General features: G+C 46.5%; 2 protein-coding genes across 21 annotated transcripts in view; one reads left to right on the top strand and one right to left on the bottom strand.

Moving 5' to 3' along the window:
* The window catches only part of OXNAD1 (oxidoreductase NAD binding domain containing 1), a 62,373-nt gene extending 53,538 nt beyond the window's left edge, over positions 1-8,835 (top strand). For 12 of the 14 annotated variants that reach the window (XR_013413342.1, XR_013413344.1, XR_013413347.1 and 9 more), the window contains one exon: positions 6,975-8,835. The gene's annotated coding sequence lies outside the window, so the exon portion shown is untranslated. Of the gene's footprint in view, positions 1-4,081; positions 4,261-6,974 lie in introns of those variants that run through there. The other 2 variants (XR_013413343.1, XR_013413349.1) reach the window with 1 other exon arrangement.
* Positions 447-19,780, bottom strand: part of RFTN1 (raftlin, lipid raft linker 1) — a 203,300-nt gene continuing 183,966 nt past the window's right edge. For all 7 annotated transcript variants that reach the window (XM_028843652.2, XM_028843654.2, XM_028843653.2 and 4 more), the window contains exons 8-10: positions 11,340-11,443; positions 7,944-8,025; positions 447-1,826 (exon numbers count right to left, since the gene is read on the bottom strand). In XM_028843652.2, the coding sequence (XP_028699485.1) occupies positions 1,422-1,826; positions 7,944-8,025; positions 11,340-11,443 (591 nt within the window). In that variant the 3' untranslated portion in view covers positions 447-1,421. The remainder of the gene's footprint in view (positions 1,827-7,943; positions 8,026-11,339; positions 11,444-19,780) is intronic.

Below are 19,780 nucleotides of genomic sequence, written 5' to 3'. Positions count from 1 at the left end.
TGCTGGGATTACAGGCATGAGCCACCACGCCCGGCCTACAAATGTGTTTTATTTGAATAAACTTGCAAAGGGAGAAGTCTTGCCGCATTAAATAATTTACTTAAAAGCTTGGAAACAATGTTATACATTGATGTGAGGTTTTTCGCTTATTTTAAAAAGGTATTTGTTGCCACCATCCCAGAAATGGGAGGTGGCTGTACCCCTTACTTACCTGGTGGCATCTGAGTTCCACTTGCCATCTCTTTCTACAAATGACGAGAAAGCACAGCAAGCCTAGCTGGCTCTGCAGCTTTCCATGGGAACTGTGTCTTCCTCCGCCATGTCATCATACTGTCAGGAGTTAGAAACTTACAAAGAGTGAATGGGGGGTGTGGGCTGAAGTCCTCTGGACATTAGGCCAGGATTTTTCATAGTGACGCGATAAACACTCACTCCTCACGGTGCACTAACTCATAGATGATTTATTGCCGTAAGTAACTAAACAAGAGAAGAGACAGGCTGTGGTTTTGGTCAAGACAATCGGCATTCTCTCTCCAGGGTTCGCCAGTTGCATCTACGTAAAGCCTCAATACTTTCTGGACGATAAAAACACGCAATAGTCACAGCATACATGGGTAACAACTTGACCAATGTTACACTGATTAAAATAGCACATAACAAGGGTGCCAGCCAGTCCCGACGCCCTGAAATGACAGAAGTAATGTGTGTTCCTATGATGTGCTGAGTACAAAACCTTTAAAAACTTTTTGGCATTAATACTAACACAGAATACTTCCTTGAACATTCTGCAAGAGTAGGTGCACACACAGAATTACTTCTTCATTTCCAGATTACCAGTATCTATAGGACTATTTAGAGAAAAGCTGGGAGGCAGAGCACCTCCCCTCCCCGATGTCATTTTATTTGCCAAAGCAGAAGAGTCTAAGGGGTTTAGGTGGAGGAGGGCAGCTGACAGGGCTCCTGGAGGAGTTAAGTCACCAAGTTGCTGCAGCGGATGGACACTGCCCCACAAGGTGTGGGATGATCAGCAGTCTTGGTTTGTGGCCCAAGGTATCCATGGATTTGACCCGAATGCTCCCTGGAGGCCCTGTGGTGGGACAGGCACTGGATGGTCCAGACCCTCTGGCTGGAGGAGTGGTGGAGCCAGGACTGGGCCTCCAGCCATGAGGGCTAGAAGAAATAACCTGACCTCTTGCATTCTAACACTGGGTCACTAATGACACCTTTCCAGTGGATGTGCAAAAACCAACACTGTCAGGAACTTGGCCCTGGGAGGGCTCAGGTGAGCTCACAAGGAGAGGTCAAGCCAAGCCAAAGGGTAGCTAACACACAACACCAGGGAAACCAGCCCCCAAACCAGCTGTTGGTAAGATGCCTTGGGTTTGGCAACTCACCTAGTTTTAACACAAATTGCCCGAGACTCAGTTTTCTTGAACCGTACCAAGCTCTCTGATTTCCTCAGCATCCCCATTCCTGGCATCCTCTCCAGGATTGGAGTGCCCAGTGCAAATCCCCACTGGGACCCTGCTGTGGCTGGCAGGACCATTCTGCATAGCCTCGCCCTCCACACCCACCCCACACAGCTGGCCACCAGGGGACAGCTGTTCTCCCTTGTCCTCTTGGTCAGGGCCCTTCATCTCCTCGGAGACTCCACCCTCCTGCTGCTGTCCTGAAACACAGTTTCCCATGTCTCCAGCTTTGGAAGACTGGTCTTCTGAATTCTTCTCATTTTCTTCTGCTTGTCGTTTGTCTCTGGCACTGAGTTTACCTTTCGATTTCCTCATCTGCCTGTTGTGCATTTCTTCTCTGGAGAATCGCCACTGAAACTAGAAATCACAGCGAATGGGGATAAATAACAAGCCTCCGGGAACCCAGAGCTTCCCCCGAAGCCTTGTTTGCATTCATACCCACACCATGTCTGAGTGACACATAAAATTCCCAGCATCCTCCAGCCAAGCAGTACAGGCACCAAACTTGAATGGCATCCAATCACATCACACCCACCCCCAAGAGCCTGCACCATGCCTTCCAGGATGTGTACTTTAGATGTAGATTTCAGGTTCTATGGGGGCAGAGGAGTATTTCTTTTGACTGGCTCTATACCAAAGGCCCACATAGGAAAGGGCTCCTGAAGTCCTAATCATTTGGAGGGCCAGGATGGAGAGGAGATGTGAGGCCTGCCCCCAATAAGAGCCAGAGCTGCAGCCACTCATTTCTATTCTGAGCAGGCTGAGGATTACCAGCCATGGGGCTGGCATTCTCTCACCAGGTCACCTGAGTAAGGCAGGGCCCAGAACATGGGGCGGACACTGTGCTGTACAGCTCAGATCCCCCTACAGGACTGGCAGGCCCACTCCCCAGCTAGGCCGATATCCCTTTGCTGACCACCACCTCACAGAAGGTCACACCAGGGCAACCTACAACCAGCGACCGCCCCAGGTGGGATACAACAACCCATTTCCTGATCCCAATTTGGGACAACGCAAACGCCATCCCAGCTCCAAGCCAACCTGGGGGATTGTGACTGCATCACAGCCCAAATTCTCCCTCTGCCCGCTCCTGTACCCACAAGTGTTCCTAAAGTAACTCCCTCTAAAAACTTCCCCCCAAATCTCAGAGGCCGCTTCCCAGGGGGCCCAGCCTGCAACCAAGCATTTCCTGGTGTGACAGGGAAGTCAGGGGCTCAGAGTCCCAAGGTCACGCAGCCAGTAATAGAGTTGGGCAACAAGCAGGGTCTCACCAAATCTCTGGAGCAAGACCACCCGAGAGAGAGCCCCAGCTCCGCCGCTGACTGGCCAAGTTTCTCAATCTGAATTTCTCATCTCGGTGGCCCAGAGTGCACACAAGGTTTTAGTTTTCATTTCCCACCATGGCCACTGCCTTGTGCTTCAGCTGCATCGTGTTGGTTTCACCAAATAGGCTCTTAAATCTTAGCTGTTATATAATTGAAAGAAAAAGGGAGCTCTCTGTTCCTATGATTTCTTGCTGGGCTCGAGAAGGGAGCCCAGGAATGCAGTTGCACCATCAGTGGGAAATGATTTCTTAAGGCTTTACCATGTTGTAAATAATTCTGAGCGCTTTGCTAGGAAAAACCAAAAATGTGCTATGTAAATGTTTAAAAATCTGCCATTTTCATAGTTTTCCACAGTAGAGATCTATTTCCTCAGATAAAACATTTGCCTAGACACAGAATTCTGAGATTTAATACATTTTAGGATTCTTGGATTTAGCACCTTTTAGATAAGAATGGTAATGGAATGTTCCATTAAAGTAGAGAAACATGAGTGAAATACATGTTGAGGTTAGAATTTAATATTTATCTGGTCCTTTCCCACCCCGTACCCCGCAAAATCCCCAAATGAGTTCCTTACAATGTTGGATGGGTTTCTCCTTTGACCTCTTTTGAAATGTCTCATGCTATAGCTGCAGACTTCCCCTAGGAGATGGATGGAGCTTCTTCCACCGAAACTGTGAGGATCCCAATAATGGAATCGCTCTGTAGGGTAAGCGGTGTCTCAGACCCACCTCCTCCTTCATCCAAGCCTGCCAGGCAGGCATCTCAAGGCTCCAAACCCACCAGAGGCGCCACTGATTTTAGCCCTCAGCATGACCGTGGCTGCCTCCACCAAGCCTCCATAGTTTCCGGGCACCGTGTTATGGTTCATAACTGCTGCCCTGTGCTAGGCAGCTGCTGTTGCTAATCCAGCCCAAATGTAAGAGTCTCTCCTTTTTTTTTTTTAGTGGATGTTCCAAAACAGTCAGAGCCTCTTCACATTTTATATCATTTTACATGTCTTTAGAAAAAGACCAGTGAAGCCTACCTGTGTAATACAGTACTCCGAGAGGCAGTCGGCTCTCAGGGAAGTCAGAGGAAGTTTTACTGTTGCCAAAAAAAGTGGTGATTGTTTTAGCTAAGAGGCTAAAAAAAGTGGTGATTGTTTTGGCTAAGTGCCAAAATGTCAAAGCATTATAGTATAGGTTCAAATCCTAGTGCTGGCACTTGTTAGCTCTCAGTCCTTAGGCAGGTTATGAATCAGAGTTTCAAGTTACTGATCTCTAAAATGGTTGTCTCTGCCTCCAGGGCTGCGGTGCACACCTCCAGGGCCCCATTCATATTGTATTTCATGTGAGTAGCGCCCTCTGCTGTTGTGCAGTGTACTGCTGAGGACAGTTCCACCACCTGCTCGACCTTCCATGTAATAGGAGCCCAGATACTCTCTCAGGGGCTGCTCTTGCTAAATAAACAACAGAGCTTCCATAGTTTCCTCTGGATGCCTGGCCATATCCAGTTTCCTGTAGAAGATCACATCTTGTTGATCTCCTGGTATAATACAAAACGAGAACACAAACAGTAGAAAACAAACAGCAAAAACTGTTTCAGATCCCAACAATTCAAAAAGGAGACGTCTCAGAAAGCAAGAGGAGGCCTGGAGTGTGCCAGATTTCAGTTGAGCCTCTGAGGTGAGGTCTAACATCCACACCACTTAAAGGCAGGCAGTCCAGCCTGGGGAATGGACTCCATGTTTTGAGCAGGACTGGGGGAGTCTCTGAGCTTAACCAGCAAGCCGCAGATAAAACAGGCTGCACCGAGTTGGCCTTCCCAAGCCAGAGCATCTGTGGCAGTTGGGTGTGTCACCAAATCCAATTAGCTGCCCAATTCAGAAATAACTGTGTAAAAGAAAAAAACGCTTCACTTTACAGCAGTGTGTGTCCAGAGTTCCATGTCAGCAGGAGCCAGTGGATTTAATTTGCATATTTTAAAAACTGCCCATTATGTGTCCACTTCAAGTAGTTGAGCTGGAAGGAAGTCTTCCCCTGAATTGTAGAAACCACCTACTCCCTTTGAAGGAGTTTAATATTTGCCTTGAAAATCACACACACGTACACAGAGGTTTCTTTCCAGTGCTGAAAAGTCTTGATTAGAAAATTCTGTCCATGTTGCTGATTGAAAGAGGACTAAATATGCCACGTCCTTGGCGTGCCAATCTTGCAATTTCTTAAGTTGTAATGCTGGACATACTACGTATGTCCTCGCTCAGAAGTGGATTACTCATTCATTGATTCAACAAGTATCTGTTGAGCACCAATTAAAAGGTCTCAACAGGAAAAAGGGCTTTGCTCTTGTGGAGATTATGTCTGACTCTGTCTGGAAAGGATAAAATAATGATCACAAATAACTAAAAGCCCAGAGGAGAGCTCTGAAGGAGAAGAACATGGTTCTTTTCCAGTGTAGTACAAAGGAGTCTGGTTTGGTATAAAAGGAGACAGCACTGTCCTGAGAAAAGGATGCTCAAGTAGAACTAGAAAGAAGGAGAGTATCCTTGGTAGAGGGGACATAGAAGAGCTGGAGGCCACAGAGAATGGGAGGCTGGCAGAGGAGGTAAGAGGGGCCAGAGCCCTCGGGGCCTTGAGGGCCACAGTACTGATTTCCATCTTTGTCTTCAGAGTCATACAAAACTAGAACTCCTTTGAGCAGTGGGATGACAGGATTCAAGTTGCCTTTTTAACAGATCACTTGGGCTCTGAATAGAGAACCTATTTGAAGAGGAGATCTGTTATTAGGAGACTGCAATAGCTGAGGCGAGTGATGGCAGAGAAAAGTGGAGGGATTCCAGAGCCTCTGGGACCTAACACAGATGGGTCTTAAGGATGGATTGAATATAGGGGAAGGAGAGGGGAGGGTCAGCAGGGACAGCCCCTGAGGGGTGATGCCGTTCCTCTAGATAGGGTGGCGGTGGGCCAGGTGTGGGGAGGGGGAGAGTCATAGGTTTGCTCGAGCCACAGCATGGATGGAGCTGGAGTCTTGGGGCACAGTGAGGGCTGAAAATGCAGGCGGAATGGTCACTGGCACAGAGGTGGTAAAAGAGATTTTCTAAGGAAGAGGCAAGAGTAAAGGGAGAAATGGGCCTGGGTCTGAACCCTGAGGAACTTAGTGGGAAACCAGGAGAATGAGGTGGGAAAGAACCAAGAGAAAGCTGCTTCAGGGAGTGGGGGTGGTCCCAGCATCAGGGCTGCAAGAGCTCAGGCATCATGAGGACTAGATGGAGTGACTCGGTCACCAGGGGACACAGGCCTGTGGGAGCAGGACGCTGACCCGTGTCAGCTGAGGAGTGAGGAGGGGACACCCAGTGCAGAAGATTCTTCCAAGGAGTCTGGCTGTGAAGCCCCCTCTCTGGAGGACTCCCATCTGTGAGGTGACCCAGAGGGTCTTGTGTAGAACAAGTGCTCCACACCAGTCACCTACAGTCTTGGAATGAGGCAGGAACTCATTAGGTACATGGAAAGAGAAAGCAGTCCACCCAGATGAGTACAGCTGCTTGGGATGAGAAGTTTTTACTGACTGCAAGAACAGTGAGTCCCATCCTCTCTGAATTTTCCCTGAGGAAAGACAGTTCTACCTTATGACAACAGCTTTTATAAATCTACCTCTAAAATCTCCCTGCCTACTCAAGTTTCCACTGATTTGTCCCCCTGCATGCGATGCCATGACCTTCACACCACCATCCAACCACGTGTCTCTCCTTTGGAATCTGTGTGCCCCACCATCAGGAAGCTGTTAGGCAAAGGTGGCACCGTCTCCCCTCTGTAAGGCTGCCGCGGGTGTCTGTCAGCATCTGACAGGGGCCCTCATGTGCACTGCGTGTTGAATGTCACACTTGCTGAATGCATGCAGTCCCAGTGAGCCTGTGACTGAGCTGAAACTGACAGCGCTCTGCAGCCCATCCATCTTCCAGCTGGTGGCTACCTGCTCCTGGTGGTTGACGGTGGGCTGGCAGTTGCCTTCTGGTCCACTGTGCCATCACCTGTCACATTACACCTTCAGAGCCTGGATAAAGACCTTCCTCCACACTCCAGCCCATCTGGCTTCAAGTCACCATTGCCTTGGCACTCCTTCCACAAGTGGGCTCCCCCTGGAGTTGTTGGCTGGTGAGGGGCTGCTCCAATCTGTTCATTTGCTTGATGCTCCTTCCCAGGGCTCTGACACGAGGAACCAAGTGTGAGGAACGCAGGGGTGATGCCAAGAGTGAGGAGCCGAGCAGGTCAGGCAGGCCCTGCCGAGAATGTGGCCTCAAGCCGTCAAAGGTACAGTGAGCTGAATCCAGGTGATGCCTGACTCAGACTTTGGTGGGTCCACTCGACTCACTGGCCTCTTCCCCAGCAACTGGTGAAAACGTCCTCAGGAAAAGCACCACAGACTGCTCAGGGCGGGGTGGGAAGCATCAGAATCATCTGGCGCAAGGGTTGCCGACACTTGCACCTCGTACAACCCTTGTGCTCACCTTCAGGAATCACAGAGAAGACTCTGAGAAGGCCAGTCTCTGCGACTGTGTTTCTAGGGTAGTTCAGAGTCCAGAGAGGGGGGAAAAGGGCTCTGGGCATCTCTGAGGACAGCCTGGCCTGAGGACTTGCTGCCACAGGCTACGGCTAGCATCACCAGCTGTCACACGGAGGCCTTTGGGTCTAGGCCTGTCATGAAGAGATTCTGGCAGGGTCTCTCTGCCCAGGTCACCACACTTTTAATGTCCTAAGGAATCTTAACAGGGCAGGCCAGAGCTCCAACTAGCTGGTAGTGAGATTAAGACACAAAGAAGCTGGCCATGAACTCAAGCCATCCCCACCCTGTGGTCAGGCTGCAACTGACTTCGTGCCCTTCTTTTCATCCTAGTGGGAGTATCTGGCAGGCTGGAGCCTCCAGAAGAGCCTGTCTCCTCCATCCTTCTGGCCTGCCCAGCAGGACAGTGGCAGACAAGGCACTCCAGCCCCCTTGGCTGTCCCGTGTTAGCAGCCTGAGATGTGATTCAGGTTGCCAGGGGCTCAGGTGTTCCTTGGGCTCTGCGAGCCCTTGGAAGCTAGAGCAGGCTACCCCCTCAAATGCTGCAGAAAATCCACTGAAGATGAAGCCCTGCTGAGGATAACGTAGGAAGGCCATCAGAGTCTCTTACCTTCGATTCCTTCTTCTTGATTTTCTGAGGTAGACACGGTCTCTGAAGAAAGACAATTTGCTTGGTGGATACACTCCCCTCACTGTAACACACGGAGCTGAGAATGAGCCACTTTATGCCTTAGAGGAACCCAAAACCTGACGCAGATGTTGCCATCCCTAATTTCATCAAAGCAGACCACCCACGGGATTATGACAGAAGTCAAGAGGCGCCTGCTCTACTCTCCTGTGCCCAGGCCATCCAGCCTTGCTTCCAAGGGGCTACCTCGGATGCCCAACAAAAGCTTTTTGGGTATCCCTACAAAGTGAGCTTCCTAGCTGGACATGCCCATTCCCTTAATGGGAAGTAACAGCATCTTGGCCAAATGAGGACACACTGGCTGCTTCAGTGGATCTCAAAGGGGCAGGAGCCTCTTCCACATCTGTCTGTGGTAATGATGGGCAGGTAGATAAGGACCTGGGTGATGAGCTCAGCCCTCCAGCTGCTACAGGACCGTGGGCAGAGGTCATGGCTGCACCCAGGGTCTCAGCCATGCATGACTCCTGCAGGCACAGCAAAGACTGCGCAGCACCAGGCAGGCCCTGCAAGGCAGTGCCTGTTAACCAGCTCTGGCTCACATGAACAAAACAGGCGAGGGAGGGGCAGCTCGTATCTTATAATACAGTGAATACTCTCTTCCCAGGAAGGCAGGACCCCGGAGCTGCCTTTAAAGATGATAGAAATATTGTAAAGAAGATCACCGTCTTTTTTTCCCCCTGCTTCCACCCTTCTGATGATTTTGTATTTTATTTTTAATTTACAAATAATAATTGTATATTTATGGGGTAGAGTATGATGTTCTGATATATGTTTACAATGTAGACTGATTAAATCAGGCTACTTAACAAATCCATCACCTCACATACTTAGCATTTTTTGTGGTGAAAACATTTAAAAGCTACTCTTTTAGGAATTGTAAAATATACAAGGCATTATTGTTTGTAATAGTCACCATTCTGTGCAATAGATGACCAAGGCTTATTCCTCCTAAGTGAAACTTTGTACCCTTTGATCAACATCTCTCCTTTGCCCATCTGCCCCACTCCCTAGCCTCTGGCAAACACCATTCTACTCTCTACTTCTATGAGTTCAACCTTTTTAGATTCCACATATGAGAGAGAGTATAAGGTATGTCATTCTGTGCCTGGCTTATTTCACTTAGCATAATGTCTTCCAGGCTCATCCTTGTCACAAATAACAGAATGTCCCCGACCCCCGCTTTTAAGGCTGAATAGTATTCCATTGTGTGTGTGTGTGTATATATCACATTTTTTTTTATCCATCCGTCTGATGAAGGACACCTAAGCTGCTTCCATTTCTTAGCTGTTGTGAATATTGCTGCAAAGATCATGAAAATGCAGACACCTCTTCTGCATACTGATTTCAGTTCCTTTGGATATATACCTAGAAGTGGGATTACTGGATCATGTGCTAAGTCTATCTTTAGTTTTCTGAGAAACCTCTGTACTATTTTCCATAATGGCTATATTAATTTACAGTCCCACCAAGAGTGTACAAGGGTTCTCTTTTCTCTATACCCTTGCCAACACTTATCTTTTGTCTTTTTGATAATAGCCATCCCAATCAGTGTGAGGCTATATATCATTGTGGTTTTAATTTGCAATTCTTAAATCTCTGTTTTGTAAGTAAGTGTCTTTACATGTTACTGCATTCAGCTACAAAGTCTCTAAGAAAAAGGAGGGAGAGAACTAATATTTGCTCTGCACCTATTTTGTGTAGCAGCTGGGCTGGGTGATTTCACACATAGTGGCTCATTTAAGCTTCACCTCAATGCTCCACAGAATCCGACTACCACTTTTATAGGAAGGAAACAAAAGCTCAGCTCAAGAGCAGGCTGGAGATCACACAGTGAGGATTCAAACACAGATCTGCCCAGTTCCACGCACTCTCCGTTCCACCATAAGTGGTCATTTAAGGAACAGGGAGTTGGAGGATTAGGAAGGATTATTTAGCAGGTGTGAAGGTCTGAGACAGACAGACCTGTCTGTAGTCCCTGGGCTTAGATGGCCCAGAACCAGCTGGGCCTTCACATTCAAATACATTCTCATTATGAGTCTTGTCCTCTGGAAACTGACCAGGAAACTAACTCAGAGAAGCTACCGTCACTTGACCAACATGACACGGTAAGTGGCAGACTGAGGATTTGGGTTCAAGTCTTCAGGCCCCAAATCCAGGGTTCTTTCTACACCACTGCATTGCCCTATGCCTGTTGAAGTCTTGGCTGAGAAAGAACATGGTGGTTTCCAGTGGCCAAGGGGCTTGAAAGTGGCCACAGACTGGCTCCCCATGGTGCACTGACCCACTGTGACCTAACGTGGAATCTGAGGATCCTAGTGAGCCAAAGGAGGGACTAGGAAAGACATCAGTTATCACCAGGATTCTGCACTCTCAATCACCCTGGTCGCCAGCCTTGCCCCATGCTGTCCATCACTCTGCAGTGGTGAATATGCAGTAGGGCTTGGGAAAGGTGGAGCTCTGGGAGCCACAGTGGGGGGGCATCCCTACTGGTCAGCAGAGAGGCGGCCTGCTCCAGGAAAAGTGCCTGACTCTGCGGACTGAGGTTCTAGGCCCAGTTTCTGCCACTTACTGGCGGATAGCCTGAAGTATGTGACCAAGCCTCCCCTAGCCTCAGTTTCCTCATCTGCAAAATGGGAATCATATCCATGCTTACAGCCCCACAGGGCAGGACTGATTTGGATAGTAAGCCCAACATATAGATGGAGGGCCTTTTATGGTTGCTGTGACTGGGCTCAAGGGAGCGTAAGCAGATCTGAGAGTGGACAAATGAGCATGAACCTGAAATTGTAAGGAATGCCGCACCAAGGCCTGAAAGGCAGGCCTTTACAGTCCCTCTGTGGGGCTGGTGACCAGTGCCCTCAACCTCCCTGGCCACACTTCCCTCAGCTGCAAAATGGGTTTAATAATAATACAATTCTACCTCACAGGATTTTTCTTTTCTTTTTGAGGACTGAGATATTTATATATATATATATAAAGGGCCTACCTAGCCTAGCACAAGGCATATAGTAGGTGCTGAATTTCTTTTGCATTGGAGGCTCTGAACCCCCTCCGTCTGAGCAGCTCATCTTTGACATGCTGGGCAGTAATGACTCACAGGGCCCCCTATGTGGGAAGAGGGGTGCAGGGGAGTTTTCTGGGTGACGGTGGTTAAGAATGCGAAATTCTGGCTCTGCTGCTTCCCAGTGGGAGAGTTTACATAACGACCAGCCTCTTGCACAGGATTAAATAATTTATAGACATGGGGTGCTCATTAGGAACAGTGACTAGCACAGAGGAAGTGTTCAATAGAATCCTAATGATTACTGTTACTGTTACCTGGTAGTCTTGACGACGGGAGTTGGTAGCACACAGGTGAGCTGCCAGCCATAGGCCGCCAGCGAGTTCAGCAGGGGCACGTAGTCTGTCTGCACTTCGACACCCTGGGGGAACAAGGCCAGCATTAGGGCTGCTGCTGCCACAAGCCAGCTCCCAAGCAGTGAGAGGGGACTATTCCATCTGCCGATCCAGCAACGCAGAAAAGAAGTGGCGGTGCCTGGCCGCTCAGAGGCTCCTGCTCCGACGCTTGCTGAAGACTTTAAAAGTTTGGAGTCAAACTGCCAACATGGGATTTCTTTCTGGGCCCCATTTCAGTCTGTGATGTCAGCAAGGAATTAGAGCCAAAAGATTAATCCATTAATTTTGTTTGATTCTCATCTGGACAAATAGCCTCCTGTGAGTTTCACTGACGGAGCATAATTGTTGCGCCCCTGAGCGGTATCCAGGGCATGTAACTACACGTGCTGCTCTGGATGAGTTCAGAGTGTGTTGTGAGGAGTTCACTTACATTTGACAAATGATCAAGTCGTTTGTGTCCAGCCACAGTAGCAACACACACATGCACATCCACATGTGTGTGCACACGCAGCAGCTGCTTTGCCTGTGTTATGTGCCCCGCCTTGCAGGGATAAATGAATGCTGCCATGTTTTATTTCAAATTAGGATCTAGGGGAACTAACATTTGTCTTTCAATTACAAAACTCAGCCCCCTGCTGGCACAGGGAGAGAGCCCTGATGTGAGGCCCCAGCACTGGCTTCCACCTCTGTAGGCATTCTCACTGCAACAGGCCTCATTTCTTACTCTGGGCTCCTCACTAACACTGAAAGTATAGCCCCCACCCCTGCCCTGTGTGTAACTAGACTCCCCATCCCTCATAGTTTGGCTTCTTGTAGTTGGCTTCCGAAAATCTCAATCACGTATCCAGATTCCTTCCACCCTGTATGCCCACAAAGTTCATTTATCAGGTACTCTAGAGCCATGGTGGGTGCAAAGGCACGGCCCTGGCCCCTGGAGTTCACAGGCTAGCAGAGGCAACAGCACAAATATGCCAGCAACTGAAAACCTAAGGGCTCTCTGGCAGGGCCATGAGACTTTGAATGCCAGCAGAGGTGGGAGAGATCCCAGCCACAGTCCCAGCAGGCTTCCTGGGGCAAAAATTAGAAGGCAAAGCCAGGCCTAGAGTGCCAAGGTCTGTGGTCGGCTTAACTCAGAGGCAGCGCACATGACCGTGGTCTGGAGTGCTCCACCCAGAAGGTGGCCATGTGTGGTGAGTGGCTATCCTGCTGGTGGCCCTTTGGGAACAAAACCAGCTCATCTGGATACCCTGGGTGAGTGGGATGGAAGGGAGACGATGAACAACCTACCCACCCTGCCTCTTCAAATGGCTTTTAAAGCTTCTATAACTGGACACCAGTTCCAGAGTGGCTATCAAGTCACCTGAACCCTTGGCGACTAACTTATCCCTCAGCAGCCTCAGTTTCCTCAGCTGTATAAAATGGGTACTGGCCTATGTCAGTGGTTCCCAAAGCATGGGCCCCGAGCCGGCAGCATCAGTATCACCTGGGAACTTGTTAGAAGCCCAGATTTTCAGGGCCCCATCCCAGACCTGATGAATCAGGAACTCTGGGAGTAGGGCCCCAGAATCTGTGTTTTAAAAAGCCCTTCCCAGTAGTCCTGATACAGCTAAGTCTGAGAACAACCGCCTAGGTAATCATGTAGGTCCCTCCTGGCAAAAGAAAAGTCTGTAACTCTGTGGCCAGAATGTATCAGCTGTTGTCTCAAATCTAAGTGTTCCCATCATTCTCCATGTGAGAAAAAAAAAATTTTTTTTTAAAGGATCAGCTCTGTTAGAAATTCTGCTGCACTGCAAGGGAATGGACGGAGCAAGGGGAGAAAAGAAGGAAAGTGCTAAGGTTTGAATGTGTCCCCCCAAAAGTTTCCATGTGTTGAAAACTTAATCCCCAATGCAACGACATTGAATGGTGAGGCCTCATGGGAGTGTTTAGGTCAGAAGGGCTCCACTCTTGTGAATGGGTTAATACCAACTCAGGCAAAGGGCTTGAGGCTACAAGTGCAGTCTCCTGCTCTCTCCCCCATTCTCTGCCCCTCTGCCATGGGATGATGCAGCAAGAAGGCCCTCACAAGATGCCAGGCCCTCGACCTTGGACTTCCCAGCCTCCAGGAGCCAAGAACTGTCTGTCCTTTATAAATTGCCTGATCTCAGGTATCCTGTTATAGTAGCACAAGTGGACTGAGACAGGGCAGAAATGGAGAAGGGGAAAGGGAAAAAGGAAACTTAGTAAAAGAAGGGGGAAAGGAGGAGGGAACGGAGGAAAGGAGAGAGAGGTATAAGAATAATCTGTTTACAGGAGGGGCCAGGAGAGAATGCCATTCTGGTCCCTTCCCTGAAGCCCCTATCAGGCCAGAGATGGCCCAGCAGTTGTAACCATCCTTTCTGCCTGGCCTCCAGGCACACGCATGCCTCCCTTCCAGATGAGCACAGCCTGTATTCCTCCTGCTGCGTGCCACGCTCACCACTTGCTGAAGGAGCCCTGAGGTTGCTTTATCCTGAGAATCCCTGCCCCCATCCCCATATTCCCAGTTTAAAGAGAGGAGGAAAAACAATTTTAAATCCACACTCTCAAGCTTTGCGAGGTTATGATTACTTGGGCCTATCAAGAATAACCTTCCCACTTTATCAAGCACTGTGACAACCCCGCCACAATCAGACAGTAGCCATGGCAACCAGGACAAGCTTTGGCGCCTCACAAAGCCCTGAGTGGCAGAATGGAGTCCTTTTATTGGTGGCTGCATCCTGGGCCGGGTTTTCTCTGTGGGCACCCAGAGCTGCGAGACAATGAACAACCCCTGCTGCAGCCCAACCCGCCTGCTTAGACAGACTGCAAACCGGCTGCTTCTATTTTGCTCCGTTTTATTTCATTTTGTCACTCTCTTAAAGAAAAAAAACAGCGGGATTTCTCCCAAACATTTTTTTCCCCTCAGGATAGGAGATGTCAGCCAGAGGGTACCGAATCATAAAGACCAAAAGCAAAAGGGAAAACACAACAAAACGTACCCCTGCTTGAGAGAGCTGAAGGTTCAATCTCACGTGTTAATTTCTGGCCATCACATGGTGCGTTGACAAGTAAAATACAAATGGTAGGGGTGAGATGTTGCACTCTGCCAGACTCTCCCACTCCAACTATCTGGGATGGTCTTGGCCTAATTAATGTTAAATGTGATTTTCCGTAAGCATCTATCATAGCCCTTTTGCATATTTATCAATATAGTAAAGAGATGGCATTTCTAAAATACGAGATGAGCCTGTCAGTGAAAGACACTTTTAAGTCCATTAGCTAAGAAAGGTGGTAGGAAACATATCCGGATGGAGGTTCTTTGATCTGCTTTTTTGTGACACTCCAGTGAGGAGAGAAGAAAGCACCAACAGCACTCAAAAGCCAGCCTGCTTATCAAACAAAAAGACATTTCTTTCTCTGAGTAGGAGCAAAAATTTTAATTAACTCTCCACTCTCCTGTGGTGGATACGTAATCTCCGATCACACCTGGAGTGTTAAAAAATGGAGCATATCCTGTGGTTTTTCAACTCGTATAAAAGGAATTCATTTGTATTTATGGCTCTTTTTTCCTTTGTTCCCTATAATTTCTCCAGTGATTGCAAATCAACTAAAGAAATAGACATCCTACACAACCTTTCTTTACCCTCCAAAAATTAGGACAACAGAATGTAGAGTTTACTAAGAAATGCATTTGTCTTTTGATCATTTTAAAGAACCTCCATATAGGGAAATAATTAGGAATTCATAAATTGGTCCAGTGAGAAAGTTTGTATTCTGAATGTCAGTTTGCTCTTCTTTTCTCCTGTGTTTCTTCTGGGAAGCAATCTGGGAGAAAAGGAGTTTGAAAGAAAATATGTTGCTCTTTATACATGATTATAAATGAAGACAGGAATTTGATTTCCCTTGTCTGAAAGGTGCTTGACACTACATCTGGGGTGGTCTCCATACCTGAAAACAGTGACTGGGGACAGTTTGCCTCTGTTCCTGACATCCACAGGATTGAGCCCTTGCCTTTCACCAGTTAGGGTGTGTAAGGAAGAGTTCTACAAAAACTACCTCTGCCTCTTTTGTAAAATTGCTACCAAAACACTAATGCCCATAAATTACTGGCAGGGTGTGCTTATACTACTCTTATTTTACTTATCAATTTTAGGTATCCTAATTTTCTACCATGGGAAATAAAGGTTTAGTGCTCCCATATACATTTCTTATTTCCTTTTTCTCTGTGCTTCAAATGGTTTTTTTGTAATTTAAAGTAAATCAAAAGTCAGTGTTTGTGTTATCACAGTTTTGCAAATATTGCTCAATGCTGGGTCAAATTATGCACTATGACCATGCCTTCTTTTTTATATAACCCTCTGTTTTTCCTGGAGTTAATTATTACCTCAATTTTTTTCATCTTCCTGGTTGTACATGAACCCATCACTAATTCATCCCACATGTTGCAATACCTCTATTTAATGCCCATCAATAAATATGCCAAGATCCTAAATACATTAGTTCCATTTTTCCCCACCGGCGACGTCATTTCTGAACCCTTGCTCCAATCTGGTCTGGCTGCTTTCCATGCCTGGGTTCTTCCTAAATTAGCGTCTATGGCTAGTATGTTCTCTTTTTTTGGTTTCCTTCTCATTTTGCAGGAACACATCCTGTAGTGACTCTCTAGGCAACAATGCCCTAGAAGTCATCTGAATCTGTGCATTTCTAAAAATGCCTTTGTCTTAAATAACAGTTTAGGTACAGAAGTCTGGGCTGAAATTGATTTATCTGTCAAAATTTTGAAAGTACCTCTGGTAGCTTCTAGATGTCAGCAATGCTATTGAGATAATCTATTCTGATTACTAATACTCTAACTGTAACCTGTTGTGTTGCTTTGAAAGTTTTTAGGATTTTTTTCTCCCCTAGAAGTTCCAGAATTTCATGACAACGTGCTTTGGTGTGGGTTTTTACCCAAAGGATTGTTCACCTGATGGCCTTGCAATCTGAAGATTCTTGTCCTTCGGTTCTGAAAAGTGTTTTTTCCCCCCTTTTGATAACTTTTCTCCCCTCCATTTTCTGTCTTCTTTTTTTCTGGACCTGGTATTAATCAAAATGTGTGATAGATGTTTTAATTTTATTCCTTCCCCCACAATTTTCTTACTCTTTTCATTTTGCTTTCTGAAAGACTGCCTTCATTTTGTCTTTCAAAATATTATATTTTTAAATTTTTCTGCTGCCCTATTTTTAAGACCCAAAAGCTCTTTCTTATCTTTTGATTGCTTTTTTTTTTTTTTAAACAGCATCTTGTTTTTGCTTCATGGATGCATTTATTTTATCTCTTTAAGTGGTTTCTTCTGATACCTACATTATCTCTACAGTTCCTAGGTTGCATGTGACAGAGATGGGGAACTAGGGATCCTACCACATCATGTTAGGACTTTAAACCAATGCCCTGGTTTTCAGCTCTGCAGTTCACATCCCCCAACCTCCCATCCCCCAACCTCCCATCACATGATGATTTATGCTTTGAAAACCAGAGCTTTTCTTGGGTTCTGCAAGAGACAAATGGCACCCTTCTTGTCCAGGTTGTAGCTTCCTCCATTTTGCTAAATTAGTTAGATTCCTCTATCTACTTTCTAGCTTCTAAAAATTTGTTGAAATCACTCATCTTCTACTTTATCTTCTTCTAATATTTTTGTTCGTGTGGGCATCGATTTATCTACCTACCTACCTACCTACCTACCTATCTACCTAAAATTGAACCTCATTATTCTTAGTAGCTATATTCTATAAAGTCATTGTGAACAGTGCATTAGTGAATATTGAACCATTGCTCATAACAGAAATATAGGGTTAGGGTCTTGGAAGCCTCTGGTCGCAACATTTTTGCAAACTGATCAATATGTAACCTTGTTTAACAGATAGTATTGATTCATGAACATTGAACTTGCAGCCAACAGCACTATAACTCATGCCTGAGCAAACTTTACCTACCACTGGTATTTGCTTTGTAAAGCACATCATAGCATTCCTGCACTTAGGAACACTAGACAACAGTACTTCATTCAACTATGCATAGGGGCTATTTTTAACAGCTAAATCACCAACAAAAAGCACAAAAACATGAAAAATGTGGCCCTATGTCTACCAAAAAAAGGACACTTGCTTTTAGTATGAACATTGAAACCAGGCACAATATCACCTTGTTTGACCTTAGCTAGAAATGTGCACATTAGGCAATTCAAAATTTTTGCTGTTCTGCACATGTTTGCAAATGGCCACAAAATGCCATTTGTATTGATTTTGGGGTTACATTAAATTTTAGTAAGCAGATGAATTTGCAAATACAGAATCCGAGAATATGAGAATTGCCTGTATCTATCTAATTATATCATTCCTTTAGTTTCATTTCACGGAGATTTTTCAGAAAAGAAATAGATGCCTGTGTCCAATCCCCCTCATATAATAAAATGTTATTATTTTAATGTTTAAAGGGAACACTGGAAGGCCTTTCTAAATAACTTAGAATCCAGAAACCAAAAAATAAAAATGACAAATTTGGTTATATAAAAACTCATATGATATAAAAGACAAATGACAAAATGGAAAAATGTTTGCAGCTCATATTACAGAGAAAAAAAGGGCTTGTAAAAATTGAAAAAATCCAATAGTCCAAAATTTAAAAGGGCCAAAGATATGAAGAGAGATCACAGAAAATTCAAACATCCATTAAGCGCATGAGAGAAATGCAGAATCTCATGAGAGAAATGCAAATTAAAACTATCCTGAGATACTATTTTTTCACCTATTGAACTGGTAAAAAACCCACAAGTTAGGCAACCCGCTTTGTTGCCAAGGCTGTGGGGAAGCATGCGTTCTTGTACATTGCTAGTGGAAGGGCTCATTGATTCAGCCCTCCTGGAGAACAATTTGACAGTATCTTTCAAAATTACAAACACATTTACCCTTTGACCCAACAATCTCACTTCTGGGAATTTATCCTACATATTAAAAAATGAGAAATGCACTGAGTTATTCACTGGAGAGCTGTCTGCAGTAGCAGGACACTGGAAACTACTCAAGTGCCCATCAATGCTGGATTTGTATTTAACATTATGTTTCACCCAGACAACAGCTCAGAGAACTGGGCAATGGCTGCTCAGCTGTTGAGCCAGGGCATACAGGATGAGGAGGGACAATGAGAGGGAATGAATTCTATTCTAGACACACTGAGTTTGAGGAACCTATAGAAATGTCCAGGCGGCAGCTAAATGAAACAGCCTGTGGTAGACAGAATAATGGCCCCAACCAATGTCTACATCCTAATCCCAGGAGCCTGTGAAAATGTTCCCTTCACATGGTAAAAGGGATGTGGCAGATGTGATTAAGCTAAGGATACTGAGATGGAGAGTTTAGCCAGGATTATCCAGGTGTGCCCAGTGTAATCACAGGGGCGTTTATAAGGACAGGCAGGAAGGCCAGAGTCAGAGGAAGAGAGGTGATGGCAGCAGCAGAGGCTGGAGTGATCCAGGGAAGGGGCCACGAGCCAAGGAACATGGGCAGCTTCCAGAAGCTGGCAATGATAGGTAACAGATTCTCTCCTAAAAGTCTCCACAAAGAATGTGGCCCTGTCAACACCTTGATTTTAGCCCCTTAATACTCATTTCAGACTTCTGACTCAACAAATATAAGACCATAAACTTGCGTTGTTTTAAAAGTCACTAAATCTGTGATTTGTTACAGCAGCAACAGGAAACTAATCCATAGCTCAGGGCCAGGAAAGGGCTGGGATGGGGATAAACACTTGGAGGTGTTGCCAGACTCAGGGTGGGTGAAAACTCCTGGAGGGTTGAGGCTGCCTGAGGGCTGGATTTCCTTGTGAGGGGGTGAGCAGAAGGTGAATGAAAATGGGCTGAGTGGGAAGGAATCAGCCCTTGGACAATCCAGCGTGGGAAACAGGCTTAAGAAGGGAGTTTGTACCACATTTTCTTTATCCAGTCCATAATACTATGCAGCCATAAACAGAAACGAATCATGTCCTTTGTGGGGACATGGATGGAGCTGGAAGCTGTTATCCTCAGCAAACTAACGCAGGAACAGAAAATCAAACACCACATGTTCTCACTTGTAAGTGGGAGAGCTGAACGATGCAGACACATGTGAAAACACATGGACACATGGCGGCGACAACACACACTGGGACCTGTCGGAGGTGCAGGAGGAGGGAGAGCACCAGGAAGAACAGCTCATGGATGCTGGGCTTCATACCTAGGTGATGGCCTGATCTGAGCAGCAGCCCACCATGGCACACGGACAAGCCTGCATATCCTGCACTTGCACCCTGGAACTTAAAAGTTGAAGGGGGAAAAAAAAATAGGGAGTTT

Source organism: Macaca mulatta, chromosome 2 (genome assembly GCF_049350105.2).
Source record: "Macaca mulatta isolate MMU2019108-1 chromosome 2, T2T-MMU8v2.0, whole genome shotgun sequence".
NCBI lineage: Eukaryota > Metazoa > Chordata > Mammalia > Primates > Cercopithecidae > Macaca > Macaca mulatta.
Note: the sequence above shows the minus strand (reverse complement) of the source record. Positions and strands in the feature narration are given on the sequence as shown.